Here is a 26,922-nt window from a genome sequence, read left to right as displayed (position 1 = left end):
GAACGTTCATGTAATTAACCAAACCGCTTTGAGCCTGGCTTTTTTTTTTTTTCTCCCATCTGTTAAAGGGAGAAAATGCACCCATGGGTAGGAGAGTCATCCCTGTCTTGGAGGAGTGACTTGGGAGGCTGAGGCAGGAGGATTGCTAAGAGTTCTGGGGCAGAATGGGCTGGAGAGAGTCCAGGAAGGTTTAGAATAGGATTGCGACCCGGGAGGCTGCTCACACCTGTTGGCTACTGGCTATTGATGACTCCGGTAGCGCCCCCCTAGACAAGCCTAGCTGCAGGCGGAGAGGGACCCGAGGGGCAGGACGGGCTGACCCCGCCCAGGGCTGGAGGGGCGGCGCTCCTGTCCGCTGGGCTCAAGCCACCGCCCTCCAGGGCAGCATTAGCCGCCCGCCGCCGCGGGAACCGGATCTCAGGGCCAGGGAGCGGGCAGAGGAGGATCTCGTTGGGATCCGAGGCGCCCCTGTTCCAGGCCAGAAAGGGAGGTGAGCTGCAAGACACTGGGGACCTGGGTCCCCTCCAGGTCACCTGTTCCACAGGCGACAATTGTGCGGGCACCAGTTCCGCGCCGTGGTCCCTCAGCCACCGCCTGCACCCGAGCTGTGCCTCGAAGTTGAGCGCCGCGCTACGCGAGCTAGTCTGGGGCCGGCGAGGATTCCACAATTCCCTCCCGAAGCCCCGGCGGCCCTCGGAGGGCGAGGTCCACATGGGGAAGGGGCGACTGGGGATCCGATGTCCAGAACCCAAGCGTTGCCTGGCGACCTTGGGCGTGCAGGAGACCTGGGAGGTCGCGGCGGGGCGCGTCCCAAAGAGGAATGGAATGTCGCGCGCTACAGGGAGGGCTTCGGGCCGGGAGTAGGCTCTGGGCTTACCGGATGCTCCGGCTTCGGACCCGCACCGGGAAGGGTCTTCAGGTGGAGGGGGTAGCCTGGGAAAAGCTGGGGAGCAAGGAAAGCCAGCATGGTGACGCTGGACCCTGCGCTCAGTCGCAGATCAGCAGGCTCCCGCTCCTCCCCTTCAGATGAAAACAGTTGAGGTGGGATTGGAAGCCGGCTGCGGTTGGAAGAGGCTGCGCCTGGGAGATCTATCCTATCCACCCCTCTTCACTGTTAGGGCGAGCCCCCGTGCCCCAGTGTCTTCGCATATCATCTGAGTCTAGAAGTTCTTTTCATCTCTTTGGCAGATTCCACTGAGCCTCTCGCCCGCTGGGGATTAAAAGTCTTGTTTCCATCTCTACTCTCTCACATCCACAGTAATCCAACTGCGGCAACCCCACTGAGTTCCGAAGAGACACCCTCCGGCTTCCCCGCAGCCCCCCCCCTCCCCCCCCCCCCCCCGCTCCGACTCTGACCTTCCTGCTCGCTCTTCCCAAAGAATAGGGACTCCAATATAGCTGAGCTGTCCGCCACCAACTGCACTTGCACTCCCCCCAGCCCCTGACCTTTCTGCAGCAGAAATCGCATAAAAGAAAATCCTCAAACCAAAGACCAAAATGCAAAGAGATTGGGAGGCGGAGAGAGAACCCCTGCCTCCTGGGTTTGTTTGTTTTGTTTTGAAAAACGCTTCTTCAGTGCCTCAAGGGCTGGTCCCTGCCTGGACAGCTCAGCGTGAGGGAGGACCTATTTGAAAATTCTGTAGAGTTTGCTTTGTTTCTTTGAATCAATTTCCGCTCAGCAGCTGTGTAGGTTGACAAGGATTAGTCCCAGAGAAAGGTTGTTCACTCGTGGGAGGGGAGTGGTGAATGTCCCAGAGTGTGGGCATGGTTGGTTGAATCTCTAAAGGCTACTGTGACCTACCATATCACCCCAAAACAGCCTGGTCTTAGGGCTGGAGGTGGAAGAGGAGTCCCCCAATCCAGACCTTCAATGACCCCAAGTAACAGCTTTAAGTACTACGCCACCTCAACTGCCCCGATTTTTGTTGTATAATGCATTTGCTTCTTTTAGATACTGTTGCCCTTTGTTTTGAGACAGGGTCTCACTGTTTATCCCTGGCTACCCTGGGGTACTGTATAGACCAGGCTGGCCTCAAACTCCAGATCTGCCTGCCTCTGTCTCCAGAGTACTGGAATTAAAAGGTCCATGTCACCATGCCCAGCTAGATACTGTTACATCATCATAAACCCATACAGTTTATGAATGGTTAGATTTTCCTGAAAAAGAATAAGCTGGTCAGTGTGTGAGGCTATTTCTCCAGCTGGCTCTGCCCCTACCCTGGGCACCCTTCTTCAGGTTGTGGGCATGAATTTCTATTTTTCCTAGAAACGAAACCACTGAGTCAAACAGTGAGCAGCTAGGGGTTTGTGTGCTGTTTAAAAGGTGTATGAGCTCTTCACTGAGGGGTTTGCCTCTTGTCTGGTCTTTGGCAAAGGTTTGTTGTACTGTTTATCAGAGGGTTTGAGCTCTTCAGTAAGGGGTTTGCCCCTTGGCCGCTCTTTGGCAAAGTGTGTCTCCTTTATTGTAGTTTAACATGTATATGTTTGAGGAGCTGTGGTGTTTTGTTTTTGTTGTTTGGTTTGGTTTTGAATTTATTTTACTATGAATGCGCATTTTTGCCACTTGGTATGTGTATCCCACCCATGCCTGCTGTGCTTGGAGGTCAAAAAGGGTGTCTGATCTGGAACTGGAGTTGAGAGTCACTATGTGGTGCTGGGAATTGAACCTGGATTCTCCAAGTGTTCTTAACTGCTGAGCCAGTTCCAGGAGCTGAGGTTTGTTGTTGTTTTGTTTTTTGTTTTTCGAGACAGGGTTTCTCTGTGTAACCCTGGCTGTCCTGGAACTCACTCTGTAGACCAGGCTGGCCTTGAACTCAGAAATCTGCCTGCCTCTGCCTCCCAAGTGCTGGGATTAAAGGCGTGCGCCACCACCGCCCAGCTAGGAGCTGAGTTTTTATTAGTTTGTTTACGTTGTTGTTGACTTGTGTTTTTGTTTGTTTGTTTGGTTGGTTGGTTGGTTGGTTTGTAGCACAAAGCTGATTTCTAACGCGCTTAAACTTTCCAAATTTAAACGTCCAATTCTCTCGCCTCCAGAATGCACAGACTACACAAACCGTCATGGTCGTTTTATGGGGAGCTGGGGATCAAACCCAGGGCTTCTTTTATATTAGCAGTCTAGAAACTAGGTTCCACCCCCAAGGAGCAGGTTTTTACTTTAATTTTGCTTTATTTCCATGTGTGAGCACAGAGAGACTTGGCTGCATGTAAAAGCTGTTTGGGAACAGCTAGAGAAGGGGCTCTGGGGAAGGCCCAGGCGTAGGAAGGGGGCTGACTGGTCTGTAGACTGAGGCCTCAGGGAATCTAGGAATTGAGAGGGAGGTACCACGACAACTGGGAGAAAGGGGCTTAGAGAACACTCTTTGAACTGGCTTCGAGCACCTTTGGGGAAGATGGGATGCCTCAGGGGAGGCCAAGGCTTCTGCACCCAGATGAAGGATCTTAGTGTGCCTTCTGCTAGGATTGGACTGGCTGAGCCTCCTGCTAGAGTCCTAGCCCATGTGCGATACCAGGTGTTGACAATCTCCCCCTCCCCCACCCCCCCAAAACCTGAAACACTGTAGAAATGGAGAAATACTCATAGGTGGTTGTTTCCTTTCCGAGCTTTCTGTCTGGTAAATCTCAAGAAGTGGAGCCCAACCGTTCCGGTAAAGGAGTGCCCCTTCTTCTTTCCCTGGGGACCTTCATTTCCATCTGGGTGGAGCCATATCCGCAGAGAGCTGGGAGACTGGTCTTTACTTCCATTCCAGGGTCTGTACACCCTTGAGCCTGGAGCTCTCCCCTGGGCCCTGGTTCTCTCACAAGCTCCCTCCATCTAACAACACAGCCTCTGAGGCCACACCTCCCCTTGTAGACGGGAAGCTTGGGAAACAAAGAGCGCTAAGCAAGCTGGAGATGCCAAAATGATGAAAGGGCAGAAGACATTGTTCCAAAGCAGGTGTGGTGGCTCACACCTACAGGCAGACGGAGTAAGAGGAGTTTAAAGTCAGTGTGGATAGTAAGGGGGTGGGGGGAGAGAGGATGGGACAGAGGTGGGGGTGCTCAGAACACTCATCCAGGTGTTAGTGTTCATTCTTCCTTCCAGAAGGTCCCTGGTGGCAGCCCCACAAGCGACTAGACTCTCAGCTGTCCTTTTGAGACAAAACTCAGGATCCAGCCTTTCTTCATCACAGTAACACTGAACCCCTGCTTCAGGCCAGTCCCGGGAGGGAGGTTGACCCCTTTCAACTGGTAAATGATGTTTGAACCCCACCAGCCATTTTCATTTCCCAGCTGTGCCTAGGTTTCAGCTCTTTTTAAGATTACAAATTGAGGGTCTGGTGAGATGGCTCCGTGGTTAAGAGCACTGGCTGCTCTTCCAGAGGTCCTGAGTTCAATTCCCAGCAACCACATGGTGGCTTACAACCATCTGTAATGGGATCCGATGCCCTCTTTTGGTGTGTCTGAAGACAGTGACAGTGTACTCACATAAATAATAAATACATCTTTTTTTTTAAAAAAAAAAAAAAAAAACCCATATATATATGGAAAGATTACAAATTGAACTACACAGACAGACCTTAGCTTTCCCCCCCCCCCCAAAAAAAAAAAACCCAAATTGGATTGAGGGACAGTATCTGTAGGGGTATGTTCAGGGGTCAGTTTGCTACCTGAATACAAGCTGGCAGAGCAATTAGCATTTGAAAGTCATCAAACGCCTTCTCTGTGCCAGACCCTAGTTTCTGGCTGTGGTCAGGACACCTAATGTGGCCATCACAGCAAAGTCTTAACTGGGTCTGGTGTCTGAAGCGATCAGAGGGTCTTCCCCTCCTCCCCCTCCCTAATTTCTGGTGACCACCCCTTTACCTATTTCTTCTGAGATTGATGTATTTAACCTCTGGGGGTTAAAAGACTTCTCACCTGAGAAAAATACCTCACAGGCTGAAAAACACAAAGTAAAATGATACCAGTGTGGAGCACAGCCTGGTGCCTCGGAGGGCCCCTGTGACGGTGTGGGCAGGCAGGGGAGAAGAGGCTGTCATTGTGTCGTTTACCTGCCTTTGACCCAGAACTCTCCTTTCCAGGAGCCAGCCATATGGGAGTAATTACAGGTTTTCTAAAAGATGGATCTAAAAGAAGGATCTAAGTGAGATCCGTTTGCCGTGGCGTTTCTGAAAGTCCAAAAGTGGAAACCACTTCTGGCATTAAAGTGGGAAATAGGAGTAAGGCAGGCAGCAACCTTCACCAACAGGAAGCATGATGCTCTGGAGATGGGGACTGGATACATTAAAACAGGGGCTTTACTTTACAGACTCATCCTTAGCTACCCATAAGGCATTGCTCTAGAATCCCAGAACACTAAAGTGGCTTCTATGAGATAGCACAGTGTTTGCACGAAGCCTCCATACATCTCGTGTATCCAGGTGTTAGCGATCATTGCTTTTTCCGGAAGGTCCCTGGTGGCAGCCCCACAAGGGGCCAGACTTGCAGCTGTCCATTTGAGACAAAACATCACAGTGACACTGAACCCCTGCTCCAGTCCCGGGAGGCTGAGGAGAACCCAAGGCCTTGTGCATTGTCAGGTCCAAAGAAACCCAGGAGGAGGCTCACTCAGTATCTGTGGCTTCTCCCAACACTTCTGGACCAGCCTCTACCTTAAACCTCTCCAACCGAGGGGCTAACGTCTCGTTCCTATATAAACTTGCCATTTCAGCCGTGAATTCTCTTGGCTCTACTCCTCTCTTGGTCCTCAGCTTCTCATTTGGTCTACTGCCCCCCCTTCCCTCATCTAAGCTTGCCCCCCCCATTCAGTGGGACTTCGCCAGATGCCTCTAACTGTATTCTCTCTCTCTCTCTCTCTCTCTCTCTCTCTCTCTCTCTCTCTCTCTCTCTCTTCTGAGACAGGGTTTCTCTGTATAGCCTTGCCTGTCCTGGAACTCACTCTGTAGACCAGGCTGGCCTCGAACTCAGAAATCCGCCTGCCTCTGCCTCCCAAGTGCTGGGATTAAAGGTGTGCGCCACCACTGCCCTACTAACTGTATTCTCATATCTACAATAAAAACCTTCTCCTCAACCATACCTAGGCAGTATAATATTCTTGTTTGCATTTATGCATGCTACAAATTTACTCTGCCATTGAGGTAACACACCCTTCGGTATACTTATACTTTAAAAATTATTGTTGCGTATGAGTATAATGTGTGTGCATGTGTGTGGTGTGTGTGTGTGAGTGTGCCTGTGTGTGTGTGTGTGTAGATCAGAGGACGAAGACAGAGTTGATTCTTCCACTGTGGGTATCAAGGATTTAACTCGGGCTGCTTTCATGACTTTGACCTGATGAGCCATTTCCCTGCCGTTCTGCCTATTGTCATCAATCTGGTTTTATGACTTGACACAAACTAGAGTCATCAGAGAAGAAGGAGCCTCAATTGAGAAAGTGCCTCCATAGATTCGGCTGTAAGTTATTTTCTTAATTAGTGGTCAGTGGGGAGGGAGGACCCAGCCCAAGGGGGGGTTGCCATCCCTGGGCTGGTGGTCCTGGATTCTATAAGAAAGTAGGCTGAGCCAGCCATTTACAGCAAGCCCGTAAGCACCAGTTCTCCATGGACCCTGGCCCTAGCCCTGCCTCTAGGTTCCTGTCCTGACTTCCTTTAATGAATAGCAATGTGGAAATATAAGCCAAATAAACTGTTTCCTCCCCCAACTTGCTTTTTGGTCATGGTGTTTCATTGCAGCAATAGAAACATTAACTATACACCACACAAGACGCATACTTAACCTCCAGCCTTTTCCTAAAGGCCAGTGTTTGGGTTTTTGCCGATCTAAGCCAGTGAGAGATGTTTTCTGAACGTGTCCGTTTTCATTTCTCCTCCATTGAAAAATGTCCTCGGGAGCTAAGGATGTGGCTTGGTTGGCGAGTTGCCTGGGAAACGTGCGTGAAGCTCTGGGTTTGGTGAAACCGGTATGGTGGTGCACCCTAACACTCAGGAGGTGGAGGCAGGAGGATCCGGGATTCATTCAAGCTCTTCCTCGGCTACGTAGTGAAGTGGAGACCAACAAGGCACCTGGAGACAACAAATAACTGTCCTTGATGCCTGCATAATTATTAAAGGGTCATATTTTGTGTGTGTTCAAATTGTCCTTTGCCCATTTTGGGCGGTGGGGATGGGCATGCCCAGCAGAACTTCTCATGGAGGCAGCAATTTGGCTTGGAAGATCATCCTATGCTCAAATTAACATGGGTACACATGTTTTTCTGTTTTTTTCTCCTCTGAAACTTCCTAAAGATTTGGGGTAAGGGGCTGGAGAGAGGAAACGGCAGTTAAGAACACTTGCTCTTTGTTTTTGTTTTGTTTGAGACACGGTTTCTCTACTTAGCCCTGGCTATCCTGGAATTCTCTGTAGACCAGGCTAGTCTGGAACTCTGAGATCCCCCTGCCTCTGCCTCCGCCTCCGCCTCCGCCTCCGCCTCCGCCTCCGCCTCCGCCTCCGCCTCCGCCTCCGCCTCCGCCTCCGCCTCCGCCTCCGCCTCCTGAGTGCTGGAATTAAGGGCATGCCCCACCACTTGCTGGCCTTTCCTCTGAAGTGTTAAGCTGTCCATCATCCTCTCCCCCTCCCCCATCTCATCCCTTCTTCCATCCTTTGTGGCAGGGTCTACTTGGAACTCAGTATGCAGCCTGGCCTTGAATTCCTGATTTGTTTTTTTTCCTGCCTCCACCTCCCTGGTGCTGGGGTTAACAGGTATCTGCCACCATGCCCAGCTTGTCTCTTGGCTACAAGACAGGGTTGGTCAGATGGCTCAGTGTTTAAAAGTACTTGCCCTGAGCCTGATGACCTAAGTTCAATCCCCAGGACCCACATGGGTAGACAGAGAGAATTGACCCCCACTGGTTGTCCTTTGACCCCCCAAGAAGTACACCATGGTACGTGTACCCCACCACCATGACTGAACACTAAATAAAACAAGTGAATGAGTAAGGTAACTTTTAAAATTCTTCTGTGCTGCTTCTAAAGATTTGTGAGTTCAAATATAAAATTGGGGCCAAACTGTTTCAGAGCAGGGGTGGGGGGAGAAAAAGCTGAGTGAATTCATCCTGTTTACTCAGGAGACAGGTGTCTCCAGTCTTCTCTGTCATGTGATGGGTGAGGAAAATTCTTTCACCATCCTAAAAGGACTTCGCTTCTTAATAACTAGAGGCTGGAGAGATGGCTCAGAGTTTAAAGGCACTGGCTGTTCTTGCAGAAGACCTGGGTCCAACAAGTCTCTCAAAGATCCATAACTACAATTCCAGGGGATCTGATGCCCTCTTCAAGCAAAAGGCATGTACATAGTGCAAGGACATACATGTAGGCAAACCCCTCAGACATATAAAAAATAAACCTAGAAAGCCTATTAAAACTATGGTCTTGCTGAGCCGGCTGGTACACTGCTTGAGTTAGTGTGGGAGCCATTTTTCTTGTGTGGAATGTCAGCGGACAACAGTCCCAGTGACTTGCAAAGGAAACATAAAAAAATACAACCGGGGGGGGGGGGGAGTGGGGGTGGGAAGAGAGAGAGAGACCTAAAAAGAAGCTAATACTTGTTAGAGTGTTTTTTTCCCATGAGTTTGACAGCAGATGCAGCAGTAGGCAGAACTTTCCAGTCACAGCTTGTCTGCTCAGCATTTTAGGATTTTTTTTTTTTTTTTTTTTTTTTTTTATGAACAGCATTTTGTCCAGACCATCCAATGTTCTCAATTTTATTTTTATTTAAAATTTTATTACGTGTGTGTCTGTGTGTGTGTGTGTGAGTGTGTGTAAGGGTGTCTGTGGTAGTTGTGATCTGCCCTACGTCAGTGCTGGAAACTGAACTTGCATCCTCTGGAACTGTAGCAAACACTCTTAACCATGGAGTTGGCCCTCCAATTCCTATTAATGTTATTTTTAGAAATGCATGTCATTTTTTTATTTTTGTCTAACTTGTCTAGATGAGGGCATTGCTAAAGCTCCACAGACCATCACTGAGGAACAAGGACTCAGCCTGAAGTGGGCTGTGTTATCCCAGGCTGGGGGAGGGGAGAACCTCAGGGCAGCTGAAGCAAAAAAGGGAAGACAGAGAGAGCCAGATGTGAGCTGGCTTCTTCCCGATTTCATTGAGTGCCAACAAGAGCCGTCAAGAACTGGACCCTGCACAGCTTCCCTGCCATGATGAACACCAAATACACCTATAAGCCGCCTTTTATGAGGTATCTGGGGACAGTGACTTTTAAAAAATAACTAATACAGTGACTGATGTCTATTTTTAAAATTATTATAAGGAGGTGTGGCTTGGAGTGGACAGTGTGTGGTTGTGTCTAGTTGTCTAGTTTGCTTTGCTTAAGGGTAAGGGTTTTTGGAGGGGCGGTGGAGGGGGGACACTGAAGCTCAGTTTGTTGCTTGTCTCACATGCAAGAAGCCCAGGGTTCCATCCATAGCACCGAATAAACCAGGCATGGTAGTACTTGACTGTAATCCCAATACTTAAAGTGCGGAAGGATCACAGGTTCAAAGCCATCCTCACTAGATATATAGAACTCAAGGACCAAAGAGACCCTGTTGAAAATAGGGCAAATATGCACCTTTGCTTATACATATGACATATGCACATGCCCGCACACGGTGGAAACAGAGGACACTCCTAGATAAAGCACATGTGGCTTACATCACAAAATTACAGAATTCAAGCACCCCTGTTCTACAAGCATATGCTCAGGTACTTCAACAGAGCTCACATCTGTCTGAAAGGAACCCAAAGGCAGATGGCAGATGGCAGACAGTCCAGTAGAACTTCAGACTTGCTCAAAAGAGCCTCCAAGCTCACAAGGAAATCGGAGGGCAAGGCCTGTGTACTCGGGAGACTGCTCACGAATTGTCAGGATGTTCAGGGTGGAATTCAAACACTCATATCTGTTGCTATGGCCAGGAGAGACCAATAGGAAGAAAATCCTGCAATGAAGACACCCCAGCATCTTTTTGGGCCATGCAATCGTCTCTCTCTCCCCCTCCCCTCCCTCTTCCTCTTCCTTCTCCTCCTCCTCCTCCTTCTTCTTCCTCCTTCCTCCTCCTCCTCTTCTTCTTCTTCTTCTTCTTCTTCTTCTTCTTCTTCTTCTTCTTCTTCTTCTTCTTCTTCTTCTTATTCCTCTCTCTCTCTCTCTCCCCCCCCCCCCACCTCTCTGGGGTCAACTTGCTTTGAATGGCTGACTCCAGAGAGTGACTTTCCCCCTGGTGTATTTTGGGTGAAAGCCTGGGCTCCCCATCCCAGTAGTGGCAAATGACAGAGGTGAGACTTCTCACCATGGCCACATTGGGAAAGAACAAAACAAGGGAACCATCAACAGATACCCCCCCCCCCCCAGTCCATCTCTGAGGCACCATGTGCTTTAGTTTGAAATGGAGGGAGAGTTGGGCTGCCCTTGTCAAGACATGGTCTAGCTTGCCGGGCTGTGGTGGCGCATGCCTTTAATCCCAGCACTTGGGAGGCAGAGGCAGGTGGATTTCTGGGTTCAAGGCCAGCCTGGTCTACAGAGTGAGTTCCAGGACAGCCTGGGCTATACAGAGAAACCCTGTCTCATGCCGGGCGGTGGTGGCGCACGCCTTTAATCCCAGCACTTGGGAGGCAGAGGCAGGCGGATTTCTGAGTTCGAGGCCAGCCTGGTCTACAGAGTGAGTTCCAGGACAGCCAGGACTACACAGAGAAACCCTGTCTCGAAAAACCAAAAAAAAAAAAAAAAAACCAAACCCTGTCTCAAACAAAAAAGACATGGTCTAGCCTGTAAGACATGGTCCAGTTCTGTAAGATGATGGGAAAGGCTCCTATCTCCCTTGTTGTTGGTTGCTGGAGGGTGTCCAGTCTGGCTCCTGTAAGGTGCTGGGATTCTGATATTAGGATGGGGGGTGGGGGACTGGTTTGTTCTGCCTAATTTTATTCCAAGTTGATTCTGGGATAGGTTAGAGAATGGCTTTAGTCTTTGTGCCTTCAACCAGAGTCAAAGAAATGCCAGACTTTGGTATTGTAACCAAAATGATCCCAAGCAAGGAGCCTATGCTTTTGGCAAAAGCAGCATCCTAGCCTTATGGTAATATTGTCGAATCCTTGAGAACCATGGGCTCATTCTGGGGAGCTAGGGTCCCAGGAACTTGATGACTGACAGAGCTGGCCTAAGCCAGAGGCTTTTGGGTTCTTGTCTTGAGAATTTGAAAAATAAAATTAAAGGACCATAGAGGGTGAGTTTTAAGAGGGAGGGAGGAGGAAGGAAGGGAGACAGGGAGACGGGGGTGGGGGTGGGGGAGAGCCAGCCATTCCCTATGAGTTAGGAGTGGAACTCAGCTTGTGTTATCTAAGCAATCATATGGCAAAAAGGTCAGGGAGAGAGGCTTTCAGAAAGACAGTAAGAAGCCCAGAGTGCCTAAAAAGCAGACTTGAAGCTCTGACTTGCACTGGGAAAGAACTCAATAGAAATTCATGCTGGGTTGGGAGGAGTATGCTTAGGACCAGGAATTCTGGGAAGGAGAAGTACATTATCTCAATAAAGGGATAATTATGCCTCCATCTCTTTAGTAAGGATTAGGGTGGATGGACTACTTTGGTAGGGGTGGCCCTGCCTTCCTGAGAAGTGATCTTTTAGCCATGTGGTTAACCTGCCCAACCAGACTAACTTATGCTTTGGGTAGCTTGGAAGGCTTACCCTTATCCCACCTCCAGGCCAGAGAAATAGCGTTCCCTAACGGACTTCTATGGAGACCTACCCAGAGCTACTAAGTATTTATTCCTGTTTCAAAGACAAACTAGGAGTGGTTTCAGCAGCTTGAAGAATTCTAGCGGTCATAGGGAGGTTGTGTCCTCCTGCAGTAGAAGGCACAGGGCCAAACCACAGGAAAGTCAGGCCTTATAGCCATTACTGATTGGCACACCGGTACCTCATGGTATTGTTAAGGTGTTGTCCTGCTAATTAAAGTCCAAATCTGTCATTGTCCAGATAGCCTTCAGAGGTTGGTGCAAAATGGCAGGCTTCCTTACCTGCAGGACTTCTCTTTCTCTGACTTTGTATGGGGAACTCAAAACCCTAACACACTTCTACCCCCAGAGTAAAGTTGATCTGTCTCCCCAAAGCTGCTCCTGGAGATAAGTCTGTTGTTTCCTTTGTTCCCACATTAAGGGGAAAGTTTTTATTGTAGCTACCAGGGAGAGAACAGCTGGAGGCATCTGGAAGAGTCCAGAGCAAAGAAAGAAATAGACTGAATATGGACCTGGTCATGAGAAAGGCAGGAGCAGAGCAGAGAGATAGGGGTGGGGCGTGCGCAAAAGAAAGAGAGTGTGGGCAAGAAAAGGCATAGGATAGAGATAGCAGAGAGAGCAGGGCTGTAAGGAGAACGAGTAGCTGAGAGAAGGAAGAGCCCAGGAGCTGGCAATGCTTAGGGAGGGGGAGGAGAAGAGGGGAGAGGAAGGGAGAGGAGGGGAAAGGACAAGAGAGGAGAGAAATGCCAGGATGTCTGCAGGGACAGACACTTGTGACACTGAGGGAGCCTGGAGGCCAGCATGCCCTTTGGTATCCTAGTAGGCACAATTTGTCCATCCCGCCAGTGATAAGAGAAATGACTCTTTTTCATAGAGGGTTTAACTGTCAGAATCTGGGGGAGCAGAGTTTCCTCTGAACTTGCCAAAGTGGCTGGAGACACCTGACTTCCCAAAGCAGGGTAGCTCCAGAGGGCAACCACAAGAACTAGTGGGGAGGTAGGGGAGGGAGAGAGGAGGAGGTGGCAGCAGCCTTTTAACAGAGACCTAGAGCTTAGGCCTCTCCCTCTCAGGTTCAGGTCCCTTGTGGTGCTGCACACCTTTAATTGGAGGCAGAGACAAGCAGATCCTCTGTGAGTTCAAAGCTAGCCCTGTCTACATAGAGATTCAGTCTGGCCAAGGCAGGACCCTTTCTCAACAAACAAACAAAACACCACCAACAAAACCACACAAAACTCCAAACTAAGACTGTTATTTGCTGCCCGCCCCCCATAGTACTATTTTGAATATGGGGGCTAAGTTAGGGAATTAAAGGTTAAGAGAAAACACCATTGCTTTGGCAGACAAGAAGAAAATTGCTGGCCCAGGAAAATATTACTAATTTGAATATGGGGAAAATTAGAGAATTAAGGGTTCAGAGCTGAACTTGGAAATCCCTAACCTTAGAGCCTGCCCTCGTAGCTCTCCTTTCCCACAGATGCCTGACACCTGTCACTGTGTCTGTGAGACCTTTCAGGCAGAGCCCTAGAACCCATCATGTTCTCCAAGCCAAGTAAGGCTTAGAGCCTCCACCCAACCTGGGGCTTTGTCTTACCCATCCTGAACTCACCCCATCCAAGCCTGAGTTTTTCTGATGGTCTGAAAACGCCAGCAAACTTGCCCATGCTCACTAACAGGGCCACCACCACCACCAATCCCACTTTGCAAGGACCTCCTGGAACTCCCACTGTACAGCCCCTGCTCAGCTTCTCAGGGTCCAGTTCCCTCAGTCTCCCCATGAGACCCTGCTTGGTGGTTGAATAGAGTCTTCTGCATTTTCTTGTACCTTATGAGAGAACCCCTGGATAAGGCTGCAAATCCTGTCTGCAGAGGCCTGGGGAGGGAACTGGTGGGGTACCACACATAGGAAGCCTGGGTGGGGGCCTTGTCTGAACGAGCATCTCTCTTCTTGTGCCTGTATCCCCATATCCCCATTAGAATACCTGACTCTCCATTGGCTCATTCTGTTGGCACTCAGCCCAGAGGTGGGATCTATGGGGTTCAGTGTGGGCTGCATCTGACCATCCCCATGACACCATTTTGGCTCACGGTCAGCCAGGGAAGCAGATGGAGGTCTATCCATTAAGAGTGTTGTGCTTGGGTTGGAAAACAGTGCTGGACCCAGTGCCAAGCTCTGTCTCTGCCAGCCTGTATTTCTGCCCAGTCTCATTGCCTGCAGTGAATCATGGAGAGAGAGAGAGTCCTGATAACAGGGAGCCGGGGTAGGGCTTAGAGCAGCAGTGTGACCAGTTAACATACTACCTGAAAATAACTCCCTGTCCTTGGGAAGGAAGCCTGGGGTAGCAGGGAGGTAACAGGGACATACCAGGCCCTTCTGACAAAGGCTAGGACTTGGGGTGTATCTACAAGGCCCACCCAGTTGGAGGTGGGACTATGCTTTGAGTCTATAGTCACATGGGTATTGAACTGTGGCCAACTTGGCTGGGTATATAACTTCTATTCCTGGATCTTCAGCTCCATATTTGATACCTAATATGGCCTGAGTCTAGCGCCTCCAGTCGTGAACAGGCACACCTCAGGCCTGGCCTCCACCCTATATACCATGGTCTCAAATACTCAGGGGGTACACTCTGCTGATGGCTGTCTATACATCTACCTGTAGTCCTACTGGGATCCCCAGGGGACAGAGGCAGGTGGATCTCTGAGTTCCAGGACAGCCAGGGCTACACAGAGAAAACCCGTCTTTCTTGAAAAATAAAACAAATCAAAATGCTTATGACCAAAATAGCCTCACTACCCAAAGGAGGAGGACAGAGCTGGTATCTTCCTGGGGTCTGACTCAGCTCTGCCAACGGATGACTCTGGCTGGGCTCCCAAGCAGCTCACCCACCTTGGCTCCATCCAGCTTTGCTCGCTCCCTGGTGCTCTTGGTCATTTAAAGCCGCCCCTCTACTCAGCCACTGATTTCTTGGCTCCCTGACTTCCTCAGGCCGTGATAGAGCTGAGTTGGTAAAGTGTTTGCCTTGCTCACATGAATTCGTGTGGAAGGGGGATCGGAAGTTCAGGGGGCATCTTTGGGCTGTATGGTAAATTGGAGACTAGGAAACTAGTTTAGACACCTTTGTTGGGTGACTTAGGGTTTTATTGTGATCATAGTGACTTTTTCTTTTTTTAGATGGCTGTGAGCCACCATGCGGTTGCTGGGAATTGAACTCAGGACCTCTGGAAGAGCAGTCAGTGCTCTTAACTGCTGAGCCATCTCTCCAGCCCCCCAGATTAAAACATGTTTTAAGACTCATTTTACATATACGTATTTATCTCTCTGTGTGTATGCATACATGTGTTTGTAAACAGAGCCAGAAAGGGAGAGGGTCTGTATCTCTTAGACCTGGAATATAGGCATTTGTGAACCAATAGTTGTGGGGTCTGAACTCCAGTCTGATGCAGCAACAGTCACTCTTGTCCACTGAGCCACCTCTCCAGCCTCAAAGTTTGTTTTTTGTTTGTTTTGAGGGAGGGTTTCTCTGTATACTCCTAGCTGCCTTGGAACTGAACTCTGTAGACCAGGCTGGCCTCAGACTCAGATCTGTCTGCTTCTACCTCCTGAATGCTGGGATTAAAGGCGTGTTAGACCACACCTACAATTTGTTTTTAAATAGCCTTTGGCTATGTTGCCCAAGCTGGTCCCATCAACTTGTGTGTGAACTCAAATGACCTCCCAATCAGTGTGCACAACTCTTGAGTTTATTTCATTTTGTCCTGGTTTTTGGCTTTTGAGACAAGGTTTTACTATGTAGCCCAGGCTGGCCTGAAACTTATAGTGATCCTCCTGCCTCTGCCTCTCCAGGGCTGAGATTCAGCCTTGGACTCATTTGCTGAGTTTGAGCCGATCTGGGTCAAGTATATGAGCTGCTTTCCTTGGTGTCTCCCAGTCCCCTCCAGCCTGTGGTGCCAACAAAGGTGCATGCTCCTATGCGTCTGTTAATCCGTGCCTTCTCCATTTGACTGGCTCTTCCTGGTGCCAGCCCAAGTGCCACTTCACCTAGGGAGTTCTAGTCAATTGGATTGTCCCTCCGTTTCCAGACAGTGCTCCCACATGGTTGAGCATAGGCAAATGTGTTCAGTTTGGCGGCAGGGCCAGACTCTGAAAGCCAGAGCTGAGTGGTTCACCCTTCTGGATGGGAGGATGTAGTTGCTGACAGCCTCTAGCTATCTCAGACTTTTTTGCCTTTCCATCTTTTGCAGGTGGGCTTGGCAGGCCTGAGCATGAGAGGACAGGCTGGATATTCTTGTTGGCACAGAAGGTCAGCTCCTAACCCAGTGCACACACACGTCTAAGATGTCTGCAGGCTGCTAGGACCCACCCACCTCCTTGTCATGGACTGCCCAGGCTGGTCAGTAGCTCTTTAACCTGAAGAGAGTTTAAGGTGGCTCAAACTCCATCCCTGTGGGATGATAATTCCAAGAGGCATAGGAGGGACTCAGTTCTCAGCTCCTGGTAACACCTACCTGGCTGGGTCTAGTCCTGTGACCTCTTCCCACTCAAAATTTCTGGTTTCTAATGTCAAAGTAATGTTCAATTGGCCAGGTGGTAGTGGTACATGCTTTTAATCTCAGCATTCAGGAGGCAGAACAGGTAGATCTCTGAGTTCAAGGCCAGCCTGATCTCTGGTCTACAAAGCGAGTTCTAGAACATCACATCCAGGGCATCACAGAGAAATCCTGTCTCCAAAAAAGCAAAAACAAAACCCCACAAAACAGATGCAGCTGTCCTCTGGAGTGGTCAAGAACTGAGGGGTGTGACTGAGCCCAGAACATACAGCAGGTATGGGGTTAATGTTCTGGTTATAGGGCTGGGTTCACCCAGTGAACCAGACCCACTCTTAGCTACTGCCTTCCAGGGCCAGCTACCTCCCCAGACAGCCCACCCCACCCAGTCTTCCCATGCACATCCTGCCACTTTCTGCCTGGGGACAGCATGAGGAATCTAGACTGTCCATTTTCTCATCCTTAAGGCAGAGGTGAGGAGAGTCAAGGATTAACCCGTGCCAGGCTGCCTGTAAGAGTTTAACAGGTTTGTATGTGTAAAATGCTCCATTGGTTAGACGGTCAATATTTATTGAAAGAGCAAGTGTATGAAGCATGTGAGCATGGCAGGGCATAGCTGTAGTCCCAGCACTTGGGAGGCTGAGGCAGGAGAATCACAAGTCAAAAAATAGCCTGGTCTGTATAGTGAACTCAAGGTCCTCCTCACCAACTTAGAAAGTCTGCAAGGTGTAGTAGCATATGCTGTTAATCCCATAGAAGCCCTGAGTTTGGTCCCTAAGACCCATGTTGGGTGACTCACGTCCACCCGTAACAGTAGCTCCAGTCTCTTTTGGTCTCTGCAGGCATACATGTGTGTACAATGCCTTTCCTCCCAATAATTAAAAATGAAATGACTTCAGTCTAGAGAGCTGCCCCAGTGTTTGCAAGCACTGGCTCTCTTCCAGAAGACCCTGGTTTGATTTCCAACACCTACATGACACCACTCACAACCTCCCGTTTCCAGTCCCAGGGGATCCAGTACCCTCCTCTGGTTTTCAAGGGCACTTCATCCATGTGGTACACAGATATACACACAGGGAAAACACACCCATGCACATAAAATAAATAGTATATAATAAATCCTTAAGGGGAAAAAAGCACATGGCCCAAGTATCCTTCCATCTCTATCCCCCCCCCCCAGGGTTGGTGTTCTATGATCTTCTGTTTCTGTCTTTTCCATGGGTTCCCTGGATCTGAACAAAGGGTCCCATACTTGGGCATTTTACCTACTGAGACATCTCTGCAATCCTAAGCCCAGGTCTTCATACCAACTGTGTTTGAGGCATTCAGTGGCCTGTCTTTGAGTAAACCAAAGCCTGTTCATGGAGCAGAAGAAGGGTCAAAGGACAAGCTACCACCCCAATATCCAGAAGAGGCAGACTCGGTCAGGCAGAGGGTATTATGTGGCAGAGTTGTTGCTTCTGACTGTCCTTGCACGTGCTAGTCTGGCTGTCTACTGTGAGACACATTGCTTCTGGTCCCTAGGTACTCACAGGTTTATTACACAAGGGGCAAAAAGGACCTTGCTTAGACCCGACCTACAGCTCCCAGTTCACAGATGAGCAGCCTGCCAGGGTGGGACTCATGCCTCTTGGGTCCTCGAGACCCCAGGCTTTGGAATATTATCTTTCCCTGGCGTTGGCAAGAAACATGTTTCTGGAGGGTCATAGATGCCTACCTCTGACCTACTGAATGCTGCTCCTCGTGTTTTACAGACAGGTCCATCCTTATGGGCATCTCCTGTTCTGATCTGGAGGAGACCATGTCCAAGCCCCCCGACTGCCTGCTGTGGGTGCTCAGGGCCACCCCCAGACAGCGGGTCTTCACCCTCTTCATTATCAGCTTCAAGTTCACGTTCTTGGTCTCCATCCTGATCTACTGGCACACTGTGGGTGCACCCAAGGACCAAAGACAACAGTATAGCCTGCCAGTGGACTTTCCCTGCCCCCAGCTGACCTTTCCAAGAGTGTCTGCCCCAGGCAACATCTTCTTCCTAGAGACATCCGACAAGACCAGTCCCAGCTTTCTGTTTATGTGTTCTGTGGAATCAGCTGCCAGAGTACACCCCGAGTCCCAGGTGGTGGTGCTCATGAAAGGGCTGCCTAGAGACACTGCAGCCCGACCCCGGAACCTTGGCATCTCTCTTCTGAGCTGTTTTCCCAATGTCCAGATACAACCTCTGGACCTGCAAGAACTGTTTGAGGACACGCCACTGGCAGCCTGGTACTTGGAGGCACAGCACAGGTGGGAGCCCTATCTGTTGCCAGTCCTGTCTGATGCTTCCAGGATCGCACTCCTCTGGAAGTTTGGCGGGATCTACCTGGACACAGACTTCATCGTCCTCAAGAATCTTCGAAACCTGACCAACATGTTGGGCATCCAATCTCGCTACGTCCTCAATGGTGCCTTCCTAGCCTTCGAGCGCAAGCATGAGTTCTTGGCGCTGTGCATACGTGATTTTGTGGCCCACTACAATGGTTGGATTTGGGGCCACCAGGGCCCCCAACTGCTAACCCGAGTCTTCAAGAAGTGGTGTTCCATCGACAGTCTGAAAGAGAGCCACGCTTGCCGTGGGGTCACTGCCCTGCCCCCCGAGGCCTTCTACCCCATCCCCTGGCAGAACTGGAAGAAATACTTTGAAGATATCAGCCCCGAGGAGCTGGTCCAGCTGCTCAATGCCACCTATGCTGTTCATGTGTGGAACAAGAAAAGTCAGGGTACACACCTAGAGGCCACGTCCAGGGCTCTGCTGGCCCAGCTACATGCCCGCTATTGCCCTACGACACATAGAGCCATGAAGATGTACTTGTGACGGCCCTCCAGGCTGAGGTCATATCATATCAACGTTGTTACTCCCTTTCCAGGGAGGCTAGAGAAGCAGACAGGAAAGGGGGCTCTGAGATGCTGCTGTTGACTTTAGAAGAGACCAAGCTGGCCTGGGGACCACACCTGCCCATCCAGGCCAGAGGGAGACTGGTAGATACACTTCGTCCAGTGTTCTAGGCTAACCAGTGATTTCAGAATTACTAGTATCTGGGGCCTTAGTGGGCTAGATCACAAGAACACTAAAGAACTTTCTAAGGTAGCTGGAAGACAGTTGGTCAGAGGCGGGGTCAGGAGCAGAGCTCTGAGAAGCCTGTGTAGAAAAGCGAAGGGAAAAGGATCTGGCTCTCTCAGCCTCATGAGCCCAGGGGGAGGGGCAGAGCTCCCTGGGAACACTGCATTTCCTCCCCTGGGACACTGCTCTGAGGATCTGTCACAGCCTGTTCCAGTGTTCAGGGATGTGGAAATTCTTTAGGCTACAAAAAAGGGTTCTGAGTCCCCTCCCTGTTATAGACACTGGGGGCTATAATAAAAGTGACTCACCAACATGTAATAAATAATGCCTCATGTTCTCAGAACACTTGTGGGCGTAGACTTCTGCACACACTGTTCTACAGATGGGGACGGGCTGGAGGGTGGCCACTTCATTGGGGTTACAAAATTCACTTGGAGAGGTTGCGCTCAGAACTGGGTGGCTAGCTGACATGGCATGGGAGCGGCCTGTGGTCCCTCCTCATTCCTCGAGGCTCACAAATAGCCAAAGTGGAGTTCCAGCCTACTTGGAACCTTGATAAGCCTAGATTTAGTTTAGCCTAAACGGGGCTCAGTGTGAAGACCAAGGTGCGAGAATAGGGCCAGCCACAGCCAAGCCTGGAAGGGGATCCTGGCCTTATGTTGGAAGCCTGGCCAGGCTGCTGGTAACTTCTGGAATTGTCCTGCTATGCAGTACTAGGAACATCTCTGCAGCCACAGCTGATTCTTTTCTTGGATGGCTGGGCATCCCCATAAGGTGGGAAGTCAGGAGGCTGCCGGGAGCTCTGGACTGCTCTCCGGCCTCTGTGTTCTTTCCTGCACTCGTGCAGTTAAAAAATGAGTTGCCTGGTTCCAAAGGTATTCAAGAGCTGATGAGGTTTCTGGTGAAGACAACGAATTGTAAGCCAATTATTTCTCTAGTCAATCATTTGAAAAGGTCTCAACTGGAGGGGCTGGAGTAATGGCTCATCCGTTAAGAGCGCCTTTGCTATTTTCCCAGAGGACCCGAGATTGCTTGCCCAAGTTTGGTTAGGCAGCTCACAACCACCTGTACCTCCAGCCCCAAGAGTTCTGATGTCTTCTGGATTCCACCAGCTCCTGAACTCACATGTGCTCATAGACACATATACACTCGAATCTCTACAGTCTAGGCTGGCTGGCGTGCAGTTTACCGTAAATCTCCGGTCTCAGTCTCCCAAGAGGGGATTTTAGGCACGAGCCACTTTGCCCAGCTTCATCGATCTTTTAATTCCTTTCTGTTTTAGAACGGCAGCCATTACTCTAACAACACAAACACTCTTTATCACTGTACATATGGAAATAGTGAAATGACCCCTTAGGGTTGGGGTTTGTTCAGCCTCATGATGGTTGTATAGTGACACCCTAAACATACTTGCACACAAAAGTGAAATGCATCACTCCCTCCCCATAAACTCTTCCACAGCTCCCTGATTACAAAACGAATCGCTTAAGCCCAGCATTCAAGGCCTTCCATAGCTTGGCCCACTCCCATCCCCGACCCCCACTTCCCTTCTCCAACCACACTAAACTCATATTCTTGGCCCCTTAGAACTCTCTCATAGCAGCATCTTGACACCACGCCCCTGCCATGTTGCCTGCAGCATCTCTCCCCACCATCATCACCACCTACGATGCAGCCGTCCTTTCAGGAAGCCTTTCTGGGACTGAGCCTCCTCCAGCCACACAGCACCTGGGGATCATCCCAGCTTAGCCGATTCTCAGCCTGTCTCAGCAAAGGTCTAGAAAGTGAGACTGGGCCAAATATATCTTAGGGTCCTTCCGAGGGTCGGGCTCAGAATCCCATGTAGCTAGGCGAAAGTCTCAAATCTTCTTATCCCCTGCAGAGCTGAGAACTCAGAAAGGCTGGCCTCAGTCTACTGCTTGCTCCTTTGGGTACATCAGTCTGAGACTTGGCCACATGGCCTCTCTGCACAGTGGATAGAACGGTTTCAGCGTGCTCTCTGAGGTCCTGTGGGCAGGCCTTCCTGACAGATCCAGGAGGCAGCCCTGGCCCCAGACCTTCCTTAGGTTGTGTCTAGCTGGGCCACATACAGAAGCAGAGATCTGAACATTGGTCTGAGAATTAACAACTGAACAGAGAGGCTCTTCCATTTTCTTCCACCCTTCATCCAAACAGCCTGTGTCTCACCCAGCCTCTCCACTCTGGTTCTCTTATTCCAGCTGCCATAAACTGCCAGTCAAGATACAGCACACCAGAAGTAACAGCATACCCTGGAGAATAGGCAGACAGTATGGAGGCAGGGCCTGGATGACAGGAGTGAAGGGCTGACTCATTCCTAGATGAGAGAGAGGCCTTGAGGCCCAGTGAGGGGATTCCGGCATCCACCATCTCAGGCCTCATCCATGCACTTTCTGGGCTGGGAAGTCTTGCTCAATGTCCAACTAAAAGCCCTTTGCCAGCTGCCAGCCTCTGAGTTGCAGCCAGTTTTGTCTTGTTCCTGTTTTGCAGAGATAGCTATGCTGGTTCCCAACATGGATGCGACTACCAAAGGAGCCACACTGTGTGCACCCAAATCCTTTGTTATCACATCCTGTCTTCCGCATGGGGAGTGGAGGTTCAGTCTAGACCCCATGTGATTTTACAGATTGCTGGGGCAGGCTTGTGGGGCTGTGTGGGCTGGGAGCTGGGCATTCTTATAACTTCAATGCACCCACAGACTAGACCCTCAGACCCCTCACCCCACCCTCTGCTTGGGCCTGATTCCAGATACCCTGCCAGTATTTTCCCCTGCCCTGGCCCAAATCCCAGAGGGCAAATACCCTGGCAACCTCGGGCTGCCTCTTTCTGGAGAAGTCAGAACATTCAGCTGCACAGCTGGATTCTGAGAAAGGAGAAGGGAGGGGCTGTCTGGGTGGAACATGTCCTGGGAGCATGAAATCAGATCCTCAGCCCTCTGGTTTCTCACTGGCTAGTCTGTTTACAGATGCTTTTGTCCATGGCTGAGGAAGACAGAACACATAGGGGCTCAAGGCAAGCTGTGTATCGATTACCTAATGAAGATTCCAGGCTGGCCAGCCAGGCACTGGCCAGCAGGAAAGTCTTTCCCAGCAGCTCAGGGCTAGGGGACTAATTTCCCCTGGCTGCTATATCAACATTAAGCTTCTTGTTTAAATATTAAATTGGACCGCCCTCCATCTGAGTTGCTGAACAGAGGCCAAGGCATGATGAACGCTTTGGGCCCCATTCCTGGAAGTCTGCTTTCTTGCTGGGCTTCTTACAAACCTCTGCTTAGGGCCAGTTGGGTGCTAGGCATGCTGGGAATGTTGTGAGGCTGGAGGTCTGGAGTGGGCAAAGATTCACCTGTGATCTCTCCTGGAGCAGGGTGGCAGAGGGAAGCAAACATGAACTACTTAGGGTCTCTTCCTGTAATAAACACCACAACCAAAAGCAACTTATGGAAGAAAGGGTCTATTTCATTTCTCAGTTTGTTCTCCATCATCCAGAGAAGTCAGGGCAGGAACTCAAACAAGGCAGGAACCTGGAGGCAGGAACTGATACAGAGGCCATGGAGAGTGTGATGCTTGACTGGCTAACTTGGCTTGCTTTCTTATGGAATCAGTCACTTTGCCCAGGGATAGCCCTACCCATAATGGGCTGGGTCCTCCTAACATCATTAAGAAAATGCACCCAGGCTGGCTTACAGGTCAATCTGGTAGAGGCATTTTCTCAATTGAGGTTTTTTTTTTTTTTTTTTTCTTCCAAAATGATGTTAGTTTTTATGTCCAGTTTAAAACCAGCCAGCCTAAAGTACTTCCAGTAGATCTGGACAGGAGGAAGCAAGCCATTTGGTGGTGACAGTGAAATGGAGACCAGAAGCCATTCCTGATGTCCTTAATTCACCAACAAAACACAAACTCCACCCAGTTTTGCCAACTCTCAAAGAGAAGCAAGTGAGACCCCAGAGGCATCTAGCTGCCAATGCACCAGATAAGAATTCATGATGGATTGGAACAGTATCCTGAAAGCTACTGCAACAAAATGCCCAGTGGTTTGCAAAAGATCTTGTCTGCCTTGCCAGGCTGTAGTCTGTAGAGGATTCAGCTACAGTCGCTTCCCAGTCAACCAAACAGGTCCACACTAGTGTCCAATAGCAGAAATCTTTAAGGACATAATCCAGTTATATGACTCAAATTTACTCACATCCCATCTGGGTGAACTTAATATGACCACATTCTGTGCAGGGACTGAAGAAGAAGAAGAAGAAGAAGAAGAAGAAGAAGAAGAAGAAGAAGAAGAAGAAGAAGAAGAAGAAGAAACTGAGAACCTCAGACTAAATGACCAATGGTTTCCTCTCATGCCAACTGCCTCTACCATCAGACTGTGAGCTCCTCTCTCAAGTGTGATCTATCTGTGAGCCTGGCATCATCATGCCTGAGTCCTTACATGGGGAAGACCCACGACTGCTCGCTAAATGAATAGAAGGGGTCCCAGTAACTAAATGGACAAAACAGAGTCCCTGCTATTGTTTGCTGTTGAATGCATGATGTATTCCTGGGAAATGGTGGAACCTCAGAGCTTCGGCCTGATGGGAGCTTTGTAGGTCATTAGAGGCATACCCTCAAAGGGGATTGTGGGACCCAGCTCCTTCCTGTTTTGCTCATTGGGATGAAGAAAGGAGTGTGCCATTCAGTACCCCACCAGAAGTCTAAACCTAGCCATGGATTGTAATGTCTACAATTCTGAGCCAAAACAAACCTTTCTCTTTCTCAAGCTGACTAGCCAGCCTGGGGCCTCTCTTAACAGTCACAGAAAACAAGCAAGCATGCCTAGTCAGGAACCTTGCCAATTATTTTATCACAAAAATTTAATGCACAAAGCACAGTGATATGCCCAGTAGGCTCAGCACTTGTGAGGTAGAGGTAGAAGGATTGCAAGTTTGTGGCCAGCCTCAGCTATGTATTAAGTTTGAGGCTAGCCTGGGCTACATGAGATCTTGTCTCAAAAAAAAAATCAGAAAAGGAAGAGAGAATTTAATAATCCAGTTACATGCTGGGCGGTGGTGGTGCATGCCTTTAATCCCAGCACTTGGGAGGCAGAGGCAGGAGGATTTCTGAGTTCGAGGCCAGCCTGGTCTACAGAGTGAGTTCCAGGACAGCCAGAACTACACAGAGAAACCCTGTCTTGAAAAACCAAAAAAAAAAAAAAAAAAAAATCCAGTTACATGACTCAAATTTACTCACATCCCATCTGGCTGAATTTAATATGACCACATCCTACACAGGGACTGAAGAAGAAGTAACTGAGAACCTCAGACTGAATGACCTAAGGCTGGTTTCCTCTCATGTTGACTGCCTCTACCCTCAGACTGTAAGCTCCTCCCTCAAGTCTGATCTATCGGTGAGCCTTTAATATGGCCCTTAGTAAAAGAAGTGAGACAAGCCATTAGAAGGGGCAGAGCTGAAGAACAAGGAGTGAGTGGTCTCTCCCAAGAAGCAACTGCCACACCTGGAGATGGGCAGAGCCCTTGAGCTGGTGTTTAGAGCAGCCACAAAGTGGGGACAATGCAGTAGAACATGATTTGGGGTACACTTGGGCAGTTAGCAACTGGTAGGGAAGCCCGCCTTCAGGGCCTGAAGGATGATCTAGTCCCTGTGGCTCGAAGTAAGAATGAACAGGGTGAGACCGTCTCTTTGGTATCTTCTAGCAGGGCTGGGTCACATCCTTCCATCTTGGCCATTATCACTTCAGGCTCAAGCTGGGACTGCAAACAGCAGGACTCACTCCAGTGTCCCCGGTTCTCAGGCTACCAGCTTCAGGCTGTGGTGATACCATCAGCTTCCCAGGTGTCCAGAACTGGAAAGGGCATTTCTGTGGTGCTATAGGGGACACAGAGGTCTCTGTGCTCACAGGTACAGGGAAGTGCTCCTTCAAGGAAGGGAATGCAAAACGTATTTGCTGTCCAGAAGGCTGGATCAAATGTGCATTCTAGCCAGGCGACCTTTACACAATCCATGTGACTGGAGCTGTACCAGACCCTCCTCCCGACCCTTCTTGTAAACTTGTTTTTCTCAGTCTATCTGAAAAACCCATCTTTATGGAAGGTATCACATGTACTATTCAAAGAGTTCTGATGGATTTCATTTACTTTGTTCCTCAAAGAGATTTAGATATGCTCTGGTGTGAACCCAGGTTGAGTTAATCATCACAAGGATAGTCCATCACCAGATTGTGCTGTGTTCAGATATGCCTGAACTAAACAGCTCAGAGCCTGCTCCTAAAGTTTGGACTCACTGGCTACTGAGTCGTGGAATTCTGAACTACCTCCATGACTTCTTCCTATCAATTAAGGTCACAGAGACCCTTGAATTTCCCTACTTCCCTACCATTGCAGGATCTTTAATCATACTGTGAACCCAAGATTTTGTTATTAAACTGGAAAAAAACCTGTTTGTAAGTGTGGTCTGGTTCAGCCTTAGCACACACCTTTAATCCCTCTGGCTGGAATACAGACATGCCCTTAGTACACACTGTAGAAGGAAGCAGCCATGTTTGAAAGTGATGTGCAATTGAGTGGCAGATGAAGTGATGAATCAGAGAAAGATTTGACACAATAGGATAGGCCCAACTCTCACAAGAAGAGACAGGAAAGAGAAGCTACTTGAAGGGCAGTGCATAGGAAAGGAGGAAGGCGGTTTTATCAAGAGTTTTAATGAGACAGGTTGAAGAGAGAACAAACTAGACACAGGTGAAGACAGAATGGGCCAGAGAATGAGAAGGAGCCAGAAGATTAGATTGCCAGAGTAAGTATGAGGCCAAGCAGATCAATTCAGTCAGAGGCTAGGAGAGAAGCCAGATTGAATCAGTCAGCTTGGAGAGGAGTTTTGAGCCAGAACAGCTGAGTTGAACCAGCCAGCCAGAGTTCAGAAAGAACTAGAAAGGGTGAGCTTATTCAGCAGTAAGTCTCAGAGGCTGAAAACATTCTAGGCCTGGATGACATTGTACAGGGGCTAGAAGCTTCCAGGACTTGCTGAGCCAAGGTGGGGACTGTTAGGAGCCACAGTCAGCATTCACCATTCCAAGATGGCGCAGGCATCCCGTGTCTCCACTAGTAAACAATTAACTGCGCAGCTGCAAAGGCAGAAAGCCCGCCAAAGTCACTGGCCAATCCCGAGGCGTAATATTGGGTGATGAGTGAATAGCCAATCAGAAGTGAACACGTCACTCTAGGGTGTATTTAAGCTGTGCCTCTTCCTGTCTTTGGCCCTTCCGCGTCTTTCCGCGTTTGCTGATACAGAGTAAAGCCTCGCTGTGGTGATACCCGAATTCTGCCTCTCGTGTTTCTCTTCCACAGGTGAAAAGGGGACAAAGTGGGGGATATCATCTTGACCCCAGAGGGCTGTCCCCAACTTCCATCACTATAGAGAGAATATCTTGTGTATTGTATGGATACATCACCTATCAACTAAAAAGCCTGTGGCCTGTGGCTTAGACAGGAAATGGGAGGTGGGACATTTGGGAGGCAGAGAGAATTCTGGAATAGAGCCAGGTGGGA

At 49.5% G+C, this 26,922-nt stretch overlaps 1 protein-coding gene across 5 annotated transcripts; it reads left to right on the top strand.

The window, feature by feature from the left end:
* The first annotated feature begins 346 nt into the window (after positions 1–346).
* On the top strand, positions 347–26,693 carry A4galt (alpha 1,4-galactosyltransferase (P1PK blood group)). 5 transcript variants are annotated; one of them, XM_034515970.2, is made up of 3 exons: positions 347–490; positions 15,971–16,029; positions 18,028–26,693. In XM_034515970.2, exon 3 carries the CDS (start codon positions 18,042–18,044, stop codon positions 19,122–19,124), a length of 1,083 nt encoding a protein of 360 aa, XP_034371861.1. In that variant the 5' UTR covers positions 347–490; positions 15,971–16,029; positions 18,028–18,041; the 3' UTR covers positions 19,125–26,693. The 5 variants fall into 5 exon arrangements, with proteins under 5 accessions (XP_034371861.1, XP_034371860.1, XP_034371862.1 ...); XM_034515969.2 differs by having other exon boundaries at positions 15,971–16,119; XM_076911735.1 differs by lacking the exon at positions 347–490 and adding an exon at positions 8,939–9,200.
* The last annotated feature ends 229 nt before the right edge of the window (positions 26,694–26,922 follow it).

The sequence above is a fragment of the Arvicanthis niloticus genome, chromosome 13 (assembly GCF_011762505.2).
Source record: "Arvicanthis niloticus isolate mArvNil1 chromosome 13, mArvNil1.pat.X, whole genome shotgun sequence".
Classification (NCBI taxonomy): Eukaryota; Metazoa; Chordata; class Mammalia; order Rodentia; family Muridae; genus Arvicanthis; species Arvicanthis niloticus.
The sequence above is the reverse complement of the archived record's forward strand: the minus strand, read 5'-3'. Positions and strand labels throughout refer to the sequence as shown.